This window comes from Hylaeus volcanicus, chromosome 5 (genome assembly GCF_026283585.1).
Source record: "Hylaeus volcanicus isolate JK05 chromosome 5, UHH_iyHylVolc1.0_haploid, whole genome shotgun sequence".
Taxonomy (NCBI): Eukaryota; Metazoa; Arthropoda; class Insecta; order Hymenoptera; family Colletidae; genus Hylaeus; species Hylaeus volcanicus.
The window spans coordinates 5,574,390-5,591,162 of record NC_071980.1 but is presented as its reverse complement, the minus strand read 5'-3'; the positions used below and the strand labels follow the sequence as shown (position 1 = coordinate 5,591,162).

At 40.4% G+C, this 16,773-nt stretch overlaps 1 protein-coding gene across 2 annotated transcripts in view; it reads right to left on the bottom strand.

Moving 5' to 3' along the window:
• The window catches only part of LOC128876341 (uncharacterized), a 50,682-nt gene that overhangs the window by 12,413 nt on the left and 21,496 nt on the right, over positions 1-16,773 (bottom strand). For both annotated transcript variants that reach the window (XM_054122613.1, XM_054122612.1), the window contains exons 2-3: positions 5,271-5,719; positions 4,306-4,554 (exon numbers count right to left, since the gene is read on the bottom strand). In XM_054122613.1, coding sequence (XP_053978588.1) covers positions 4,306-4,537 — 232 coding nt within the window. In that variant the 5' untranslated portion in view covers positions 4,538-4,554; positions 5,271-5,719. The remainder of the gene's footprint in view (positions 1-4,305; positions 4,555-5,270; positions 5,720-16,773) is intronic.

The following is a 16,773-nucleotide window of genomic DNA, read 5'->3' as shown; positions in this document are numbered from 1 at the left end:
CGGGACTACTCGAATAACTTACTACTCGAATAACTTACTACTCGAATATCTTATGGGTACCGTAAGACCCCGTTCGATCCACTAAGCTAATCCGGACCTAGCCTAAAGTACATTTAATTCTTTAAGACGCCGAATGGAAACTATACCCTGGTGTAAAGAGTCAGCTATGTATTTTTAAATGGCACCGTGTATTTGTAACTTTTCAACGTACCGTCTCATGCCGGTCGATGTCGAGTAGAGTTCAACGACGCGAGACACTATAACCTTGATCGATCTTGGTCTCAGAATTTTATATTCGACGAACGGTAATGTTAACGCGCGAGATTTGGTTTCAATTGGATTTCATTTCATAGTACCGTTAACGGACGATGGTCTTTAACTCTATGTAAACACGTTTATCAACAAACTACAGATACGTCTAATCTGTTATTCCCGTCCAATTATTGCCACTCAATAACGGATCTTGGATATAATTTAGTATCACATAATGTCTTCGAAGTCTTACACAATGTTTAAATGGTTATGACGATTGTTCGATTATAAATCATTGGGTTCAAGATCGTTACAACTGCATCTATCGCTGTATTCTATGTCGTCAAACTTCCCTTGACGTCGGTTAGCACGTTGCGAGGCTAAGAATACTCTATGCTACTAAAAAATACATCGATGACCTTTCGATGACCTTAAGGTCGAAGCTAAACGGAAGATCTACATATTTTTATTGCTATGTTAGACCTACGTATACTCTCTTTTTACAATTTTTAGTACGATAGAGACCTTAGGTGTTTCGTCTTTCGCGACTCATTCGGAATAAACGTACAGCTATTAGGTTGATATAGCTATCGGTGTGTGTTACGCAAAAAGTGCTTCCCTCGTGTAACCCGACAAAGTGGACGATTACTGGCGACAGTCTTTTCCTTAAACTCGATTAATCATAGGTCGGGACACATGCCAATCGCCGACCCCAGTAACCTTCTAGACCTGGCCGCACACGGACCATTTCATAAACCACTCCATTAGTATCACTGGATCTCTGCAATCTTATTTTGTTGCATTTTATATGTTGCATTTTATATTTTGTATTTTGCTCGAATATTATTTTTTGGGTATCGTTATTTGTATACCAATATTCGAATATTTATCCTTGAATATAACTATTTGAATACTATTATTGATATGTATATATATTTTTATAATTAATATAATATAATTAATATAATATAATTAATATAATATAATGCTACTATTCGAATATTAGTATTTGAGTATTATTATGAGAACATTATTATCGACAAATCCGGTATGATTGCTCTTATCGATCATAAATTAGAGTCTTAAACACTTCCAGTAAAAAGTCGGAGTTATTAGGATAATCATGGAAAATTGATTCGTTTATGATGCAATATCGCGTTACTGTGTTCATCAGCAGCGTTATCAAACGTCCCTAAGCGAAACGGATGAGGATCATTTATTTTTATTAAAATCCTAGTAATCCTTCCCGTAAGCTCATCGTGGATTATGAAAACGTATCAGTTATTTTTAATGTTTCTCCCGATGAAAGTACCGATCTCACTCATCCGATCGCGTTATTGACGAATGGTTGTATCGTTAAATAGTATCTGTTACTCAGAAGTAAATTATATTAGGTTGTCCGAAAAGTTTCTTTCCTAATTTGCACTCAATTATTTTGTGCGGCAGTGTTCATATAAATAGACAATCTAATTTCTTAGACATTGATGCTGTAACAATAACGGAGCGAAATGAAGTGTACACAATTTTGTAACGTAACATAAAACATAAGATATTGTGTATGAATTAATTATTAATAAAACGAAAGAAACTTTTCGGACAACCTAATACATGTCAAATCACTTAATCGATATTATATCTTTCCTTGTTAAAATCGTAATTTTACAAACTTTAGAGTCTATATGGTTAGCCTTTGGGGTACAGATACTATTCGAATAGGAATTACGAAAAGGTTTGAAAACCACCACTCCGAAGTATTTTCACAGCGAGTGAAGCGCAGGCGCGGACGACGGTCGAGCTAACGGAAACCGAAGCGCGCGCGATCGTCGGTTTACGAAGGACGACCTTCCGCATTGGAAAACTGTAAACAGTCTGGTCACAGGAGACAGACAGGAATTAATTAATCACGGCAAAATGGGCGGTTGCGAATAAACGTACCGTAATAATGGCGTTCCCGATGATTAAGGCCGACCCAGTCCGAGGCAAAGGTATGCAGAGAAAGTAGGAACCCCCTCCGCGTACGCCTATGTCGGGTCGTTGCACCGAGCAGTGGGTACTTCTTTCTTTTTAACCTCTCGAAACATTGGCTGCCGCGAATTGCAGACTCACGTTCGATTTTTCATCGAAACTTTTCGCGAATAAGAAACAAACATTTACTATACCGTCTGCGGATGTTATCCTTTCCGAGATTGCACATATGGCGCGCTCGAACAATGGATGTATTCGAATCGTAATTTGAATCCGAATATTTCATTTGAACTCTGTTAGTAGAAATTAATTTTTAAATTTCACCATTCAAATATTCCTCTCTGAATACCATTGCTACTAGTTCAAGGTATGTGTGGAGCATACATGTATGTATACATATACAAAGTAAAGAACGAGAAATACGAATAACGAAAGTTAGTCGCAATTACAGCATTGTAAGTGGAAGAAACATTGTTCGAAATTGTAAGTGGAACGTTTACGAGTGACTCAATAATATATTACACGATGTATTCTGTGTAGATAGGTGGTCGAACTACATGGGGATATTTTCAAAATGAAAAATAGCCATGCAGACACGTGGAAAGAAGTGCTTGCATTCCGAGTCACGGTCATTTTTTTATTTACGACGGAGTTTGGCAAGAATGCCTGTCAAGTTTAGAGTTACGAGCAACTGTTACTATCCTCTTTCTGCTACGAGAATAATAGCGCAATAGAATTTCTGATAGTTAGAGGTAAATGGCGCTGAACAGAGACAAAGGAAGAATTTGCCTTAATTATGAATTACTTTCGTTTACAACTTCATGGTAGTTTTCCTTACTATTATAATGAACCATAATTTCTCTTATTCGTTATGCTTGAAAATACGTATCGAATTTTTCTGAATTTTATAGCTTAATACTGATTCGAGTAATGGTATTCGTTATGGATGAGCACTAGAGTATTGATATTCCAATAATAATATTCGAATAGTTATGCTCTAGTAATGATATTTAAATCACAATACACGTCCTTCCGAAGTTGGACGAGATCATTTACGAGTACCCTATGTAACGAGGACGGAAGTGAGGGACACTGATGGTAAGGGACGTGCAATTAACGTTGTGCGAGCATTTCCAGGAAGTGCTGGGGATAATGTTCTAACGTCTCAAACAAAAACAGCACCAACTTCTACGACAACGGTATTGTACATTCGATTAAGTATTTAGTATTAAGTATGTTGCAATTAATTAATTTATTTAACAATATTTTGGAACGTTTTGTTTTGGATTGTTTTGTATTTAATCTCCAAATAATCGAGGCTCTATCGTTTCCATATTTTTTTTCTAAATTTACGTCTTGGGATGTGTATCTGATCGCCATTATGCATAATTATTCGCAAAGGCCGCGTGTTTCCGGTCGAGATGTATCCGTAGGAATCTGAGCAACACGTTTGTCTAAAAATCGTTTCCTCCTCGAATTTATACATATTTCCTCCGTACACCGGCTTACTATTTTAATTTTATTCTCTCGTGCGTCACAAGTTTCGCATTTATTAATTTTTACGAAGGAACCGACCTTTAAGCACGTGTTTCCAATTTAAAAGCAAAAAAAAGAAACAAAAATCAAGAAGAACGTAAACCTGACAGAAAAAAGACAAATTTAGTCTGCCCAGATAGAAATACGCGTATATACGCTCTGTTATTTTTAGTTCTTACAAGTTTTCGTCGTGTGACGAAAATTTACTCGCAGTATTTAAATTCTCAGCTAGTCAAACTTTATTCATAGCATTCGAATACGTAAATACTCAAAGTGTACTCGTAGTATTCAAATACGTATACCTTATTTTCGCGTTCATTCTAATTCTTCGCGAAATAGCCCTGCTGAAAATTAACTGCAGAAAGTAAACACTTGGGGGGACGGTCAAGTCGAATAATTGGTTCGAAAAGCGAATGTCGTCGATTAGGAATCGAGAATGCCTGTAGCAAGAAGCTAATCAACGTGCCTTGGCAACGAAAGCGCGTCGGTACTTAACGACCGGGCATCGCGCCGCGTAAAGACAAAGAAAATCAGATAAACGGATTCACGTACCCTTGGCCCATCCAGTGAGAACGTTCCCAAGATAAGCGACCTTATAGCAAGGGTCGTACTCGGTGATGGAGGCATTACCCCTGTGCCTCCTCCACAGCCTGCCGAGACCTCTCTTCAAGGACCTCAGGGTCCGCTGTCCGAATTCCTTGCTGGCTGTCGCGTTCTGTCCAGAGCCGGAGGTACCGTTCTGTTCATCGACGGGATCCGCGACCACGTCTCCCATCGTCTTCATGTTACTTATCCCGTAGTCTGTTCAAACAAACGGAAAAACCGCGATAAATACAGGATCGAGTAAAAAAGAGTAGAGTATAAATGATACGGGCAGAATATATTAGGAGGTTGCATTGAAAGCCGCTGCTTTTTCGTGTTTTTCGGCATTTATTTCAATAGTAAAGTATATAAAAGTACGAATCGAAATATTTGCCCTCAAAAGCTACTACTTTTTCCCACTTTTCTGGCAAACGTTGAATTCCGCGACGAAAGAACGGTTCATCTTTCGAGCTTATCCATTCAGCGACCCAATTTTCAAGTTGTTCGTAATTACGGAAACGCGTGTCTTCCGAACCATGTTGCATCGACCTGAACAAATGATAATCACTTGGAGCCAGGTCTAGAGAGTAGGCTGGATGATGGAGAATCTTCCATTCGAACTTCGCCAGTGTTTCTTTTACAGTTCTAGCAACATGTGGCCGAGCATTGTCGTGGAGAAGGATCACTTCTCAGCGATTTCATGCAATTGATGGTCGTTTTTCCATCGAATTATCGTGTAAACGTTTCAATCGTTGGCAATAACGTTCGGCGGTGACTGTTTCATGTGGTTTCAACAATTCGTAAAACACGATGGCTCTCGCTGTCTACAGTATTCGCAGTAAAATCCACGTATACATAAACAGCGGCTTTCAATGCAACCTCCTAATAATTTCAAGCTACGAAGTGAATGAAATTTTGGATTATCTTAAACGTACCTTGTCTTCGCCTGCCCTTATGCAGCGTCTGGCTAGGTGAGGTGGTGTCCTCGTCTCGAAACAATCGTTGAAAAATCGCGAAGGCCAGGCTACATCGTGCGACTTCCGGTAGCCGCTGTTCGTGGACGGTGACAACGAACGCGCGGAGATACTCAGCCCGAAGGAGCTCGACCTTTCGGCCGTCCCGAAGCAGAGTTATCCGACCAGGTGGATGAGCTCTATCGAGGTCACGACCGGTGCTGCTGATCGAGAGAGGTTGTGAAACTCGAATAAATCTCTCTGGATGCCGAGTCTCGACGCTGCACGACGCCGCACACCTCAAGGCCGACCTCTCCTCGTTATTCTCACGTACGATGTGGAAGGTCGACGATTCTCGTGAAAACCCGGCTATACCTTCCGGGACCTCCTCCCGCCGCTTCTAGCTGGTGCGAACGACGTCTCGGATGTTCCTGGAACAGAAACGACCGTCCAAGAATTAGACGCGAATTTAATCGCACGCGAGCGAGCCCGTGCGTTAATTAACCTGACGAGATAATCGTCGCTCGTGGCCGCTTCCCTTTTGCCCGGTGATAATGCGTTATGGTTCGCGTCGAGACGTGAATTGACGCGACAAATGCCGACTGTTTGCTTCTTTTTTCCACGTTAATTGGGAATAACGATACTGAAATGACCTGACGTGATAAAAAGGTGATACTTAATTGCTTCGCGCCTGCTCCTGGACATAGTGATTTTTTTTTTTTTCTTGTAATGCGCAGGAAGAGTTGTTTGAATGTTCAATTTGCATTGTTTGTGATTGCTTTGACGTATTTGAAACATTGCGAGTATTCGAGTATTATCATTCGAATAATCGAATATCAAACTTCATTCCTAATATTCGAGCAGTCTTGGCCATAAATCGATGCGGGTGGTGTTGCTTTTCGCGATCGAAGCGCTTCCAAATTGGACACGCTATTTATAAAGTCATGAGCCTCTCTAAACGCAGTGCATGTGCAAAGCATCTCATTGTCTACGTACGAGGTGATTCTGGAAACTGGGACATCTGTACCCCCTTTTCCAAACAAACGTAGAAACAATTCACAGAGGAAAGCTTTGAGTGGAGTGGAGCCAACCATTTCACTAATTTTTTCATCTTCTTCGGGTACCACGTTGCAAGTACATATTGTAGAGTAGAAACGTACCAGCTGGCGAAAATAACGTTGCCATTCCAATCATTATTCCAATATTTATCCGTGTAATTTACTTTTCCGAAGTCTAAAGTTTCTAAAATCTCAAATCTCTAAAATTTAAAATCCCTAAGATCTAACATCACTAAAATCTAAGATACCTAATATCTGACAATCCTAACGATTTAAAATCTCTAAAATTCCGATTATTTCTCAAAATAAGGATCGACTTGGTACAGCCCCGCGGAAAACAATCAATTCTACCTGGAACGTCTTCGGCGAAACGTTGTTATCAGTCCTGACGATCTTTGTAAACACGCGGATAATTAAGAATACACCACCGTGAAATTTATAGATTAATATACGATAAACCCGGACAAATAATCCCGCGAAACCGCGCGCGGTTCGACGTACAACATTAATAAAACATCGACGATGGAATTCGCGATTCGCGTTGCTTCGAGCATCGAAACCGTGAAATGAAATACCGAAGAAGCGAAAGGTGAGCGGCAAAGTAATTACACTGATAAGGGACTGCCATTGATCTAATAAAACGTCGACGCTAATGGCGTCGTCAACAAAAGACTGAATGCAAAGTGTTTACGAGCGTTTATTATGAAACCGAACACCCCGAGCGGGAAGATAACGGCAACTACACCGATGGCAATATTTTCGCAATTTTTCCAGGTAATGGCGACAAATCGCAAATGAATAGCGACTGCGAGAAGTTAGGTGAACCGGTGCGAAACCGGTTGTACATGCGTTCGTTGTGTTTTATAGTGTTTTAGAATGCAAACGAGCAGTGCTGGGTGAAATACTCCCTGGGAATGGCGAATACTAAACAATTTATTTTACCTCTAAGGCTGATCTATCGCGATCGAGATGGGATATTATTTTATAGCTAGAAGCAATTACTGGTGCTAATTTTTGTCGTACATTAGGGAGGTACTATTTTTTTTTAAACGGTTTTACTTTACGTCCAACCTTCAGATGCTGCGCAAATGATTAAAAATCAGTTTATCATGGCTAACAAAAAGCGTGGTAATAATCACGGATTTCCCATCTATTTATAAGAAACGTGCGGTCAACTGTCGTCGCTTCGACGCAGCAAATTTCAAAGTACGATCGGAAATAAGAGCGATTTACATCTAATACCGGTTTACACTTAATCATCTATTGCGAGGTGATTTAAAGCCTCCAACATCTCAAGAAGTTTAGCAACTATGTGCCTCGAACACTAATTGTAATGTTCAGCTCTTCGACAGGCGCTCAGTGATCTTTTGCATCGCGGAAAGGAAATTATTCAGTAGATAAAACACGTTTCGATAATTGCGTTGAGTATATTTCTCAGATTTTCACGCGAATTTTCACGCGAGAATTCCCTTTAAAAGCCATATCATCGACACAAATCTATTTGTCTATTTACATAATCAACGTGCAATTATCTACGTAAACCATACAAACGTAAGGTATAATAAAGTAAAAGTATAATAAAGTCGTGTTCGCGTCAACGATTGACGTTTACGTGTTTTATCTGTGATGTAATTGTAAGCGAACACCGACACTCTTAGATAATTGAAAAATAAGTAAACGTAATAGCAATTGGACAGGTGCGATGATGAAGACGAGTTTTTTTCCTTAGAAAAACGATGACTAACTCTATCCACATTCTCCTTAATCATGGTAACAGTATCTTCTTTGACCCTTTTAGACGTGTTGGTGGCTTTTTAAGTGTGTAACATTTAAAGCAGTTGTGTAACGGTTGTAATATAATAGTAATTTGTGGTAGTAGCTGTATTGTAATTTATAGTGACGCGAATTCTAGTAACAAACACTAATTAATGATGTAATATCTTATAACAGTGGTGTAGGAATAGTTGTATAGCGATACGATGGTTTACAGCAGATTCTAGTAGCCACGGCATAGCGATTTATACTGATTTCTTGGCGCAATTACTTTAATGGTCGCGATAATTTTAAAACCGATTGGATAAACGTTTTCGCCATCCTCGCGAGGTTTCCTGGACTGCGACGCGTGCAAACGGAAACGATTACAAGGATGGACGAGGATTAGCGCAAAACTTGGTACACGGCTTGCTGAATTTCGAGCCCAAGGCTTTCCTCTTGCACTTCGCCGCGGACTGAACCGTACAAATCGTCTAGGTTTTTGCCCGGTTAACTTATCTTACCGGAAATTACGGTTTCCAACGGAAGTCTTGCGGTCAGTTTTGTGTGAAACGTTGCCCAAGACTTTTTAGGTTATCGCGTTCGGAAATACCCCCCAAAACTCGTCCTGATATTTCGTCGTCCGTTCTATCATCGTTCGAAAAAATTGTAAAAAAGGATTCGCGATTCATTTTCAGAATCTTTTAAAATTAAATTAAAGTGGGTCCACTTACTGGGAAGAAATTATTTAAAGCTAAATCCTATTAACAGGATTTTAAGCATGTTATATTTTATAAAAAATAACGTGTCTAATATTTTTTAGTACTCTGGTGCATCTAATTGAACAGGTATTTTATATTCAATTTCGAGGGTGGTTTCACTCCTCGAGATAATAATATTTTTCGGTGATCTACCTAGCAACCATCCCTACTACTTATCGACGATACAACCAAACTAGGTTCGTGTTCAGGTATATCAAGGTTGAATCTATCGAGGCTCCACTGTATTACATGATCCAGCGCATCGATAGCATCCTATCTTAACAATAGCGTTAGCCAAGCGTTCGTAACGGTATCGTGTGCATTTGAATTTCGATTACGCACAAGGAAGTGTCGCGAGTAAATAATAATAGCGTTCTAGCGGGAAAGAACTATCGTGATCGCGTTCCCGAACAACGGAGATCGCGAACAAGAACCATAACTCGGCTAGCGTCGTTGGTAAACACAATATAATCGTAGTCACTTAAGTCAATGCCGCGCAAAGAGACGACAGGTGAAACTATTACAATGGCACAAAAATAGAACACGGATAACCGCGGGTTAGCGTTCAACAATTACGCAAGGCTGCTTAACGGGTACCGAGGCATTATGCAGGAGCATCGACAGAATAATTGACGAGAGGAAAAAGAGATCCAAGGAACAAACGGATTGCTTTAGATCCTGTAAAATAAAAAAATAAAAACAGAAGTGAAAATTACCTTTGAAGAGAATGAAATACATTTTTGATCGAATGAATGACAAAATTTATGAAAAATTTATCAACGTATCCAGACAATCTCGATCCTCGTGCAAAACAATGCGTGAGTCACTGGCTCTCCAGCAAAATTTTTAATAAAATCGCTGAAACGAGTAACGGAGCACAATGAAAGTCACGGTGGGTCTCGGTGTTATCGATTATACGCGATCAATTGGAACGATCGATTGAATAGTATTTTTCTTCGATATCATTTTTTCTTTCGGCTATTACAGTCTTTGTTTCCGTTTAAAAAGGAGAGATAACATGCACACGATGCAATTGAAACTAATTACGAGTTATTATCGAAACACGAGTGTCTAGAGAAGACGGACACCTGACACTGACACTAAAATGTGCTTGTAACGACTGAACTTTAGGAGCACACGCGTTGTATACAAATATAAAATAACGTGTAAACAAATTCTTCGTATAAACGTGATAAGAACCGATGTTCTATGCTGTCCGTTAAAAATCAAACTTCTTTCACATTTAACATATTCTTCTACCTTAATCAGTTTTTAAAAATTCGATTAAATACGTATTTCATTCGCTTCGAGGATAATTTTCACTCCTCGAACAGAAATGTTAACCAATATAAACAAATACAAGGCTAATATTTTCCTCGTTTATTTTTCTTTCGAAGAGTATATTTATGATCGTGATGTTATTGATCTATTGAACATTAACGCGTCGACCAAGCTTCGAAGTCTAACTACTATTCGAATAATTCAGTACACGACCAATTATGCATGACTCCTCGAAACGTGTTTTTGTCTAAATATATATGTATAATGCACTTTGCTGCACTCGTACATACGTACTCATACATTCGCACTAAATGGACTTAACAGCTGATAAGTATCCTTGACATTGAAAAAAATACCTCCACCCGATAGGAGCAAACGAATAATTAGCCTAATAACTAATTGCGCCTCATTATCTTGTCCGATGAAACACGACCATTAATTATATTTTACACTTTTGCATTACTGCCGATCCAACGAGGCGTGCTTTTGAATTCAGTTTCTATTGGAATCACTGTTTCGCGTTATACGTGGATGAATGATACTTTTTCAACTTTTTGTGATCTAACAAACTAAAAAAGAAGACAAAAAAGAATTAAAAAAATAAAAATTGCATTCGACGCATAGGAAAGAACTTATAAAATAATGTACAACAAAATCGTCGAGTGGGATCATTACATAGTAAATTAATTGATCCACGGTTCGACCTCTTGTCGATTATGTTAAATACGGCCATAGATCATTCTTTTTCACAACCGTGACATCATTTTAGTCGTGTTTTCATCGACATTTCAAATTATCTTCGATTGATAACATATTCCTAAAAAAAAAAAAAAGAAGAAGAAGAAGAAGAAGAAGAAGAAGAAGGAAAGAACATATATGTATATAATATCTGCATAAAGTGGCAGTTCGAGCGACGGTAAGAAAAATGCAGCTCTTATTCAAAGACGAACGTGACTTATCCTTTCACGATCAGCGCTCTGCGTGCCGTAATCGGGTGGAATTTGCATTTTCAAGACGGTCTACTTCGTTATGAAACCTACATTTCAAGCGGCATAGTTTTTCTACGTGGAACACGAATGTCGAGGTCGGCATAAAATTTCCGAGGAGAATACTTTGTCGTGACGCTATTTTTTCTTTTCCTTTTTTCTTTTTTTTTTTAATGATTCTGGAAGGGATATACGGTTAGCTGCCAAACGTCAGTTTCGCAAGAGTGAAGGTTTGCGTTTAAAATTTCTCCTTCGGACGGAGAAGTGAGGCGAGGTGACGTAAGGGCCATCAATTATAAAATCACATCGATCACGGAGCGAAGCAGAAAATTCTTTAGCGAAATACTGAATGGCTGATGCGAAGAAGCAACACGAGTTAAAATTATTTGAAAGTAAAACTTCAACAGTTTATCTACTGGTCTATTTAGGGGTCGGCAGTTTTGAAAATTTAATCACGGTAGAAATTTTCAAGAGCATTAGTCTGGCAGTCAACGCGATAAAGCAACAACGATCAACAAAGAAAATTATTTTAAATAAATTGCGCATCTTTACCAAGTGACCCATTTCCGATTCTTTTGAAACAATTCCAACGATAAATCCTTTCCTACCGAAACGAAGATTGAACCAGTGCTGCAACTCATTTCCCATAACACGTTTCCATAAAAACGGTGTCATTTACGTAATTTGCGAAGACGGGAGACACGCACGGTATAATAACACGGCGCTACCCTCGATTCTCTTCGATATCTTCTCAGTGGGTTCCATGAAGTAGCCAGTGTTCCGTACTTTTGTTTTCCTATTCTCATTCCCCGAGAAATCTCATGCGTTCTGACATCTGGCTCCACATCTTCGCCGCGATTCGAAATGACGAAAGCGTGGTTGAGTCTTCAGACGGGTGATACAACCGAAGAATTTTCGATCCTACGCTCTCGCAACCGTTTTAGCATACAATCGTGGGAGGTTCCGGGGCGGCTGGGCCTCGCTCCATTTCCCCTGGGTCTCATCTTTCCTTTCTTTCCGACCGTTTCCGTCTCTTTTCCAACCGAGGCGATAATTACCGCGATGAAAACGCGCGCGACTTTTTTTCTCTACCGTTCACGCTTTTCACGTTCGTTTTTTCCCCCGTTCCATTAGGTGAGACCCGCTTTCACGCGAAAGACAGAGGAGAGAAGCGACGCGAGTTACGCTAGCGATGGTGGACTGCCTTGTATAGCGGGTGGCGCGTACGTTGCGCGTCGTTTGATCGTAGACAACGCGGGTCGCTTCAGAGATGGGCAAAACCCTAGGCTTCGAATAAATCTGAAGTTTGCCGACGTGTTTGTCTCGCTTCCTTCTTTGGAAAATGTTCAAAAGAGGAAACGAGACAAACATATCGGCAAACTTCAGATTTATTCGAAGCCTAGTGTTTTGCTCATCACTGGGTCACTTTATGCTTGGTACGTCATTTTCTTTACTCGAGTCTTCAGTTACAAACGAATGTAGGAGTCGCGATCCTACGATGAGGGAATCGAACGATACTTTCGTTTCAGTGGGTGTGAATACAGCAGATACGCAACAAGGAATAATTTATCACGAAGCAGTGGGATGATCGAGCGAGTATTGACCGTGTTTCATTATTCAATTTTTCATATTTCCTGCTTTGCCACTCGCGACAATATCTATTCTATCGAATGCAGCCACTTTCATGCGTACAATTTAAAAAAAAAAAATATATATATATATATATATAGAACCTGAAAATTAGCATAATTTGCCCACCTGGCGAGAACTTGAACGCTCGAACGCCAGATAAACAAATTCTAGCGAATGTCAATCGCGTAAAACGACTAGGTTGTTGCGTAAGAAACGGTCGATTTCGTAAGTTTTCCATAATTCGACAATTTATTAACACGAATTGTATCGCCAAATGGTGGACAGTATCTAAACACTTTAAATATCAGTTTCATACTGCATTGCAATTATTCTAAACCAAAGAGCACCGTTAAAGATTTTTGTTCAGCAAGTTAATATACCATCGCGCGGATGTGTTTAAAGAATTTTCGTATCGTCCAGCGAGTCGTACGGAGAAAGTTCGGCCTCGGACGTAATATTTTTTTTAGCATCACACCCAGCCTCATTAACTCGATTTAATCCTTTCACTGTTAACGAGATCTGTTAACCGATCTCCGCTAGGAATGCAGTTTCGACGTTCTTTCACGTTCCCGCCGTGAATGGTGTTTGCCAGACATTTTTCTATCCGTTCCTGGCAAAAAAGTTTCCGCAAAAAGGCGACGCGAGAGATAAACAAATCACGTGATCGGTCAGCTGCTGCATTGCGTTTGCGAAAATGGTGCCAGGAAACGTGTCGCTCGGAATAGTTTATTTTTATGTCGGGGAAAGCGACTTTTACCCCGAACGATAATGTTCCAATCGGGTTTTAGCACGATTAATTCGGATAATTATTTGTCACGGCCTTTCGAAAAGCAAATTACATAGAGTAAATTGATAGCCTAAGTGTTCGTTAGAAATTTTGATGGATAAGTGAAAAGAGAGAAGCGTCCAGGGTATATCGAGGTTATGTTAACACTTGAACGGAAAAATTTCATATAGACGTTCGTACAGCAGGGACCCCATGAGAATCGAAATTCAAATCTCTAGCATCGGATGCTTCTGAATGCAAACATAGTCCCAGATAGCCGACATTTTTGCCGACGTTGGCTTCTTTCGACACATTTCTCACAATGTCAACTGACTTTGCCAATCCAAGGCACGTCCGAGGTCACCTGAATTTTACGAGTGCGCGACAGGTTGTTTCACGGAAAACGGGAAATTAGAGGTCAAGCTTCGTCCTCTTATGATTTATTGCCAGGAAAGAATCAGAGCGATCATTCATCGTCTCGACGATACACTCGTAGATCTTGGCGAGGTCGTAACATATCTGAATCATAGGATAATAAATCCAGTCAGGCGAAAAAATTGATCTCATTTCGAGACTTAGGTTAACACGATGAGGACCAAGTTAAGAGCTTACAGTTACAAAGAATTAAACGTGTAGGCACGGATTAATTGCCGCACCTAATAGACTAGATTCGAACAGATACTCGAATCATAAATTGAGATAATATCAGTGCTCCGTGTTCATCGATGGAGAACGTGAAAAGAAATAAACAACAATAGCTATCCAGAGGAAAAGAGCGAGACTGTGGTCTTCGGGAGTTGATTCACTGTTTGGTCAGGAAGACCACAGTCGTTTCTCTCTTTTTACATTCGCGGATCGAATGTTGAATATTGAAAACGAAAACTTTCATCGCAAGAGAAAATACGAGGAAACGCGCGAGACAGGAATAATACGAAGGTGCAGCGAGGAACGTAATAAAACAAAAAAAGAAAAAAAAAAGAAAGAAGAGAATCACAAGTAAATACACTCGCGCAATAAGCGTCAAAGGCCGTTGACTCCGCGAAACTTTCGCTCGACGCTTTCATGTGGAGCAGACGTAAAGGCCTGCGCCCGGAACACGGGAAAAGGTACGCGACGAATATCAAAATTTGTCATCGTCGCCAAGTGCAACTTTCTTTATAATTTACACGCTTGGCGGTATTTTGATGCGACCGTCTGCGAAACTTGCACTTGAATGTGTCTCGGTCGTGTAGGTTTCATTGGTAACGAAAGAATATTAAGATAAAAACTTTCTGCGATGCGGTAAGAGGACGTCGAGAAATCCTTGCGTTTGTAATAAAGTTCGACGGATTCGGTCGGACGTCTTTCAAGGAGGTACTCTTTTATTCTGGGCCAAAATATTTCTATCGAATTATATCGAAAGAATGCAAAAATCGACAGTCAACACGCCTAGCGCTTTATCCTGCACAATTTTCGCGAGCACGCGAACGAAATTGGTATTCTAAATAAACTCTGACCCTGACGTAATCAATTAGACGCCGCGAACAGAGCTGCCGGCGCGAGGGAGGGACGGAGGCGGAGATTTCATGGATCTTCTCAAGGAAGGAAGGAAGGAAACCCGCGGTTCGTGCCAGGACTTTCTCACGACGGAGGCATCGCGCTATCGCGAATCTCTCGCTGGATCCTAGTTGCAATCTCTGACGGCCCACCTACGAGCAACCGCAGTCATTTAAATTTGTGCCATTACGCTCCGCGCGTACGACGGAGCCTTCTGGGACGTGGGACGACAAACATCGGGGGCCCGACGAGAACATTCCGCGGTTAAAACAGCCTGATGTCGATCCTGACGTCGCACAAAAAGACCAATGAAACTATACGACACAATTACATCGAATGTATAATAATATAAAATAAAACATTTGTAAGCTTCGCTTCTATTTACCCCGTTTTAAGGTATCGTCAGTGAAGTTGTAGAGCATATGCATCTGTACCGATTTACGGTTTTTTTCTTTAAGAAGCGAAGGTAGTTTCTCCTTGCCCAGGCCACGATACCTCTTTAATAACGCGTTGTGTGCTTACTTTCCTCGAGAGATCCCTAATTAGGTAATTAGGGTGTTCGATGTTCGCTAGTTTATGTAACGTGAACAAAAACCGCGAAACACAAATACCACCCATTGTGAGGAGGAGTTAATTGATTGGGAATCAAACAGATGTTACTTTCCCCTATTACGCGGCGGACGCTTGAAAGAATTATACGAAACACTTTCCACGTCGAAAGTATCTTATATCTCGGTTAAGTGTTTTCTCGATCAATTCGGAGCGTGGTTGGCATAAATGAATAAATAAGACCGATTCTCTAACGTTTTCTCGGGAAACTTTTGATCGGGTATTTACTTGAGCGTCGGAGTATCGGTACTCGAAGCATCTAAGTAGTCGAGTACCATTATTCGAGTGAACGAGTAGCGCACGAACCAATCGAATGGTTCTGTCGATCGTTTACAACGTCGAGATATAAAAATCGATTCGAGCGGTCGGATGTCCCCGATTCAAAAAATGGCACCGCAAGCGGCTTTATGAAGAAGTTGCTTGGCAGGGAACGATAAAAAATCAAGACCACTTTCTACAGCGTCTGTTCCAGTTACAATCGAGACACACTGTGTCTTGGTGCGGTTATAAAGCGATCAAGGTGCAAGATCACGGTTCGTCTGACAAAAGCGACCAACCGATCTCCGTTGCGCTTCTGTTCCCCTTGAGTAACTTCGGGTGATTCGCTAAGGGGGTCGTTGCATTTATTTCGAGCAATTTTACGAGAGTAGATACACTTAAGGCTGAGGTACTTGAATAAGTTTCGGATACTTAAGTATTCGAATAAAATTTCTTCAACATTTCGGAAGTATCGTCTATTCAGATTCTACAAATAACCGAACGCATATTCAAGTATTCGTACAGTACTCAAGTAGACGGTTATTCGAATATTTAGATCACGCAAGTGCTCGAATACTCGAGTACAAAAAATTGAACGCGTAGCCTCGGCTTTAATTCGACAAGCGATTCGCAGCACTTAGCGAATCATCGTACCGAGCGATTTTATTTGAAATTAACCTCGCGCGAGGAGTCAAGATCATTTTCTGCAAACTTTCCCATCGGTGGAGATTTCATACATCAGGCGAGGTTGCGAAAAGATCGATGCACGGGGTCAACGTCCCCGAATGGACGGACTCACGTGTAGACTTGCTCGTCGACTTTTATTTCAACGAAGTCGGATCATTC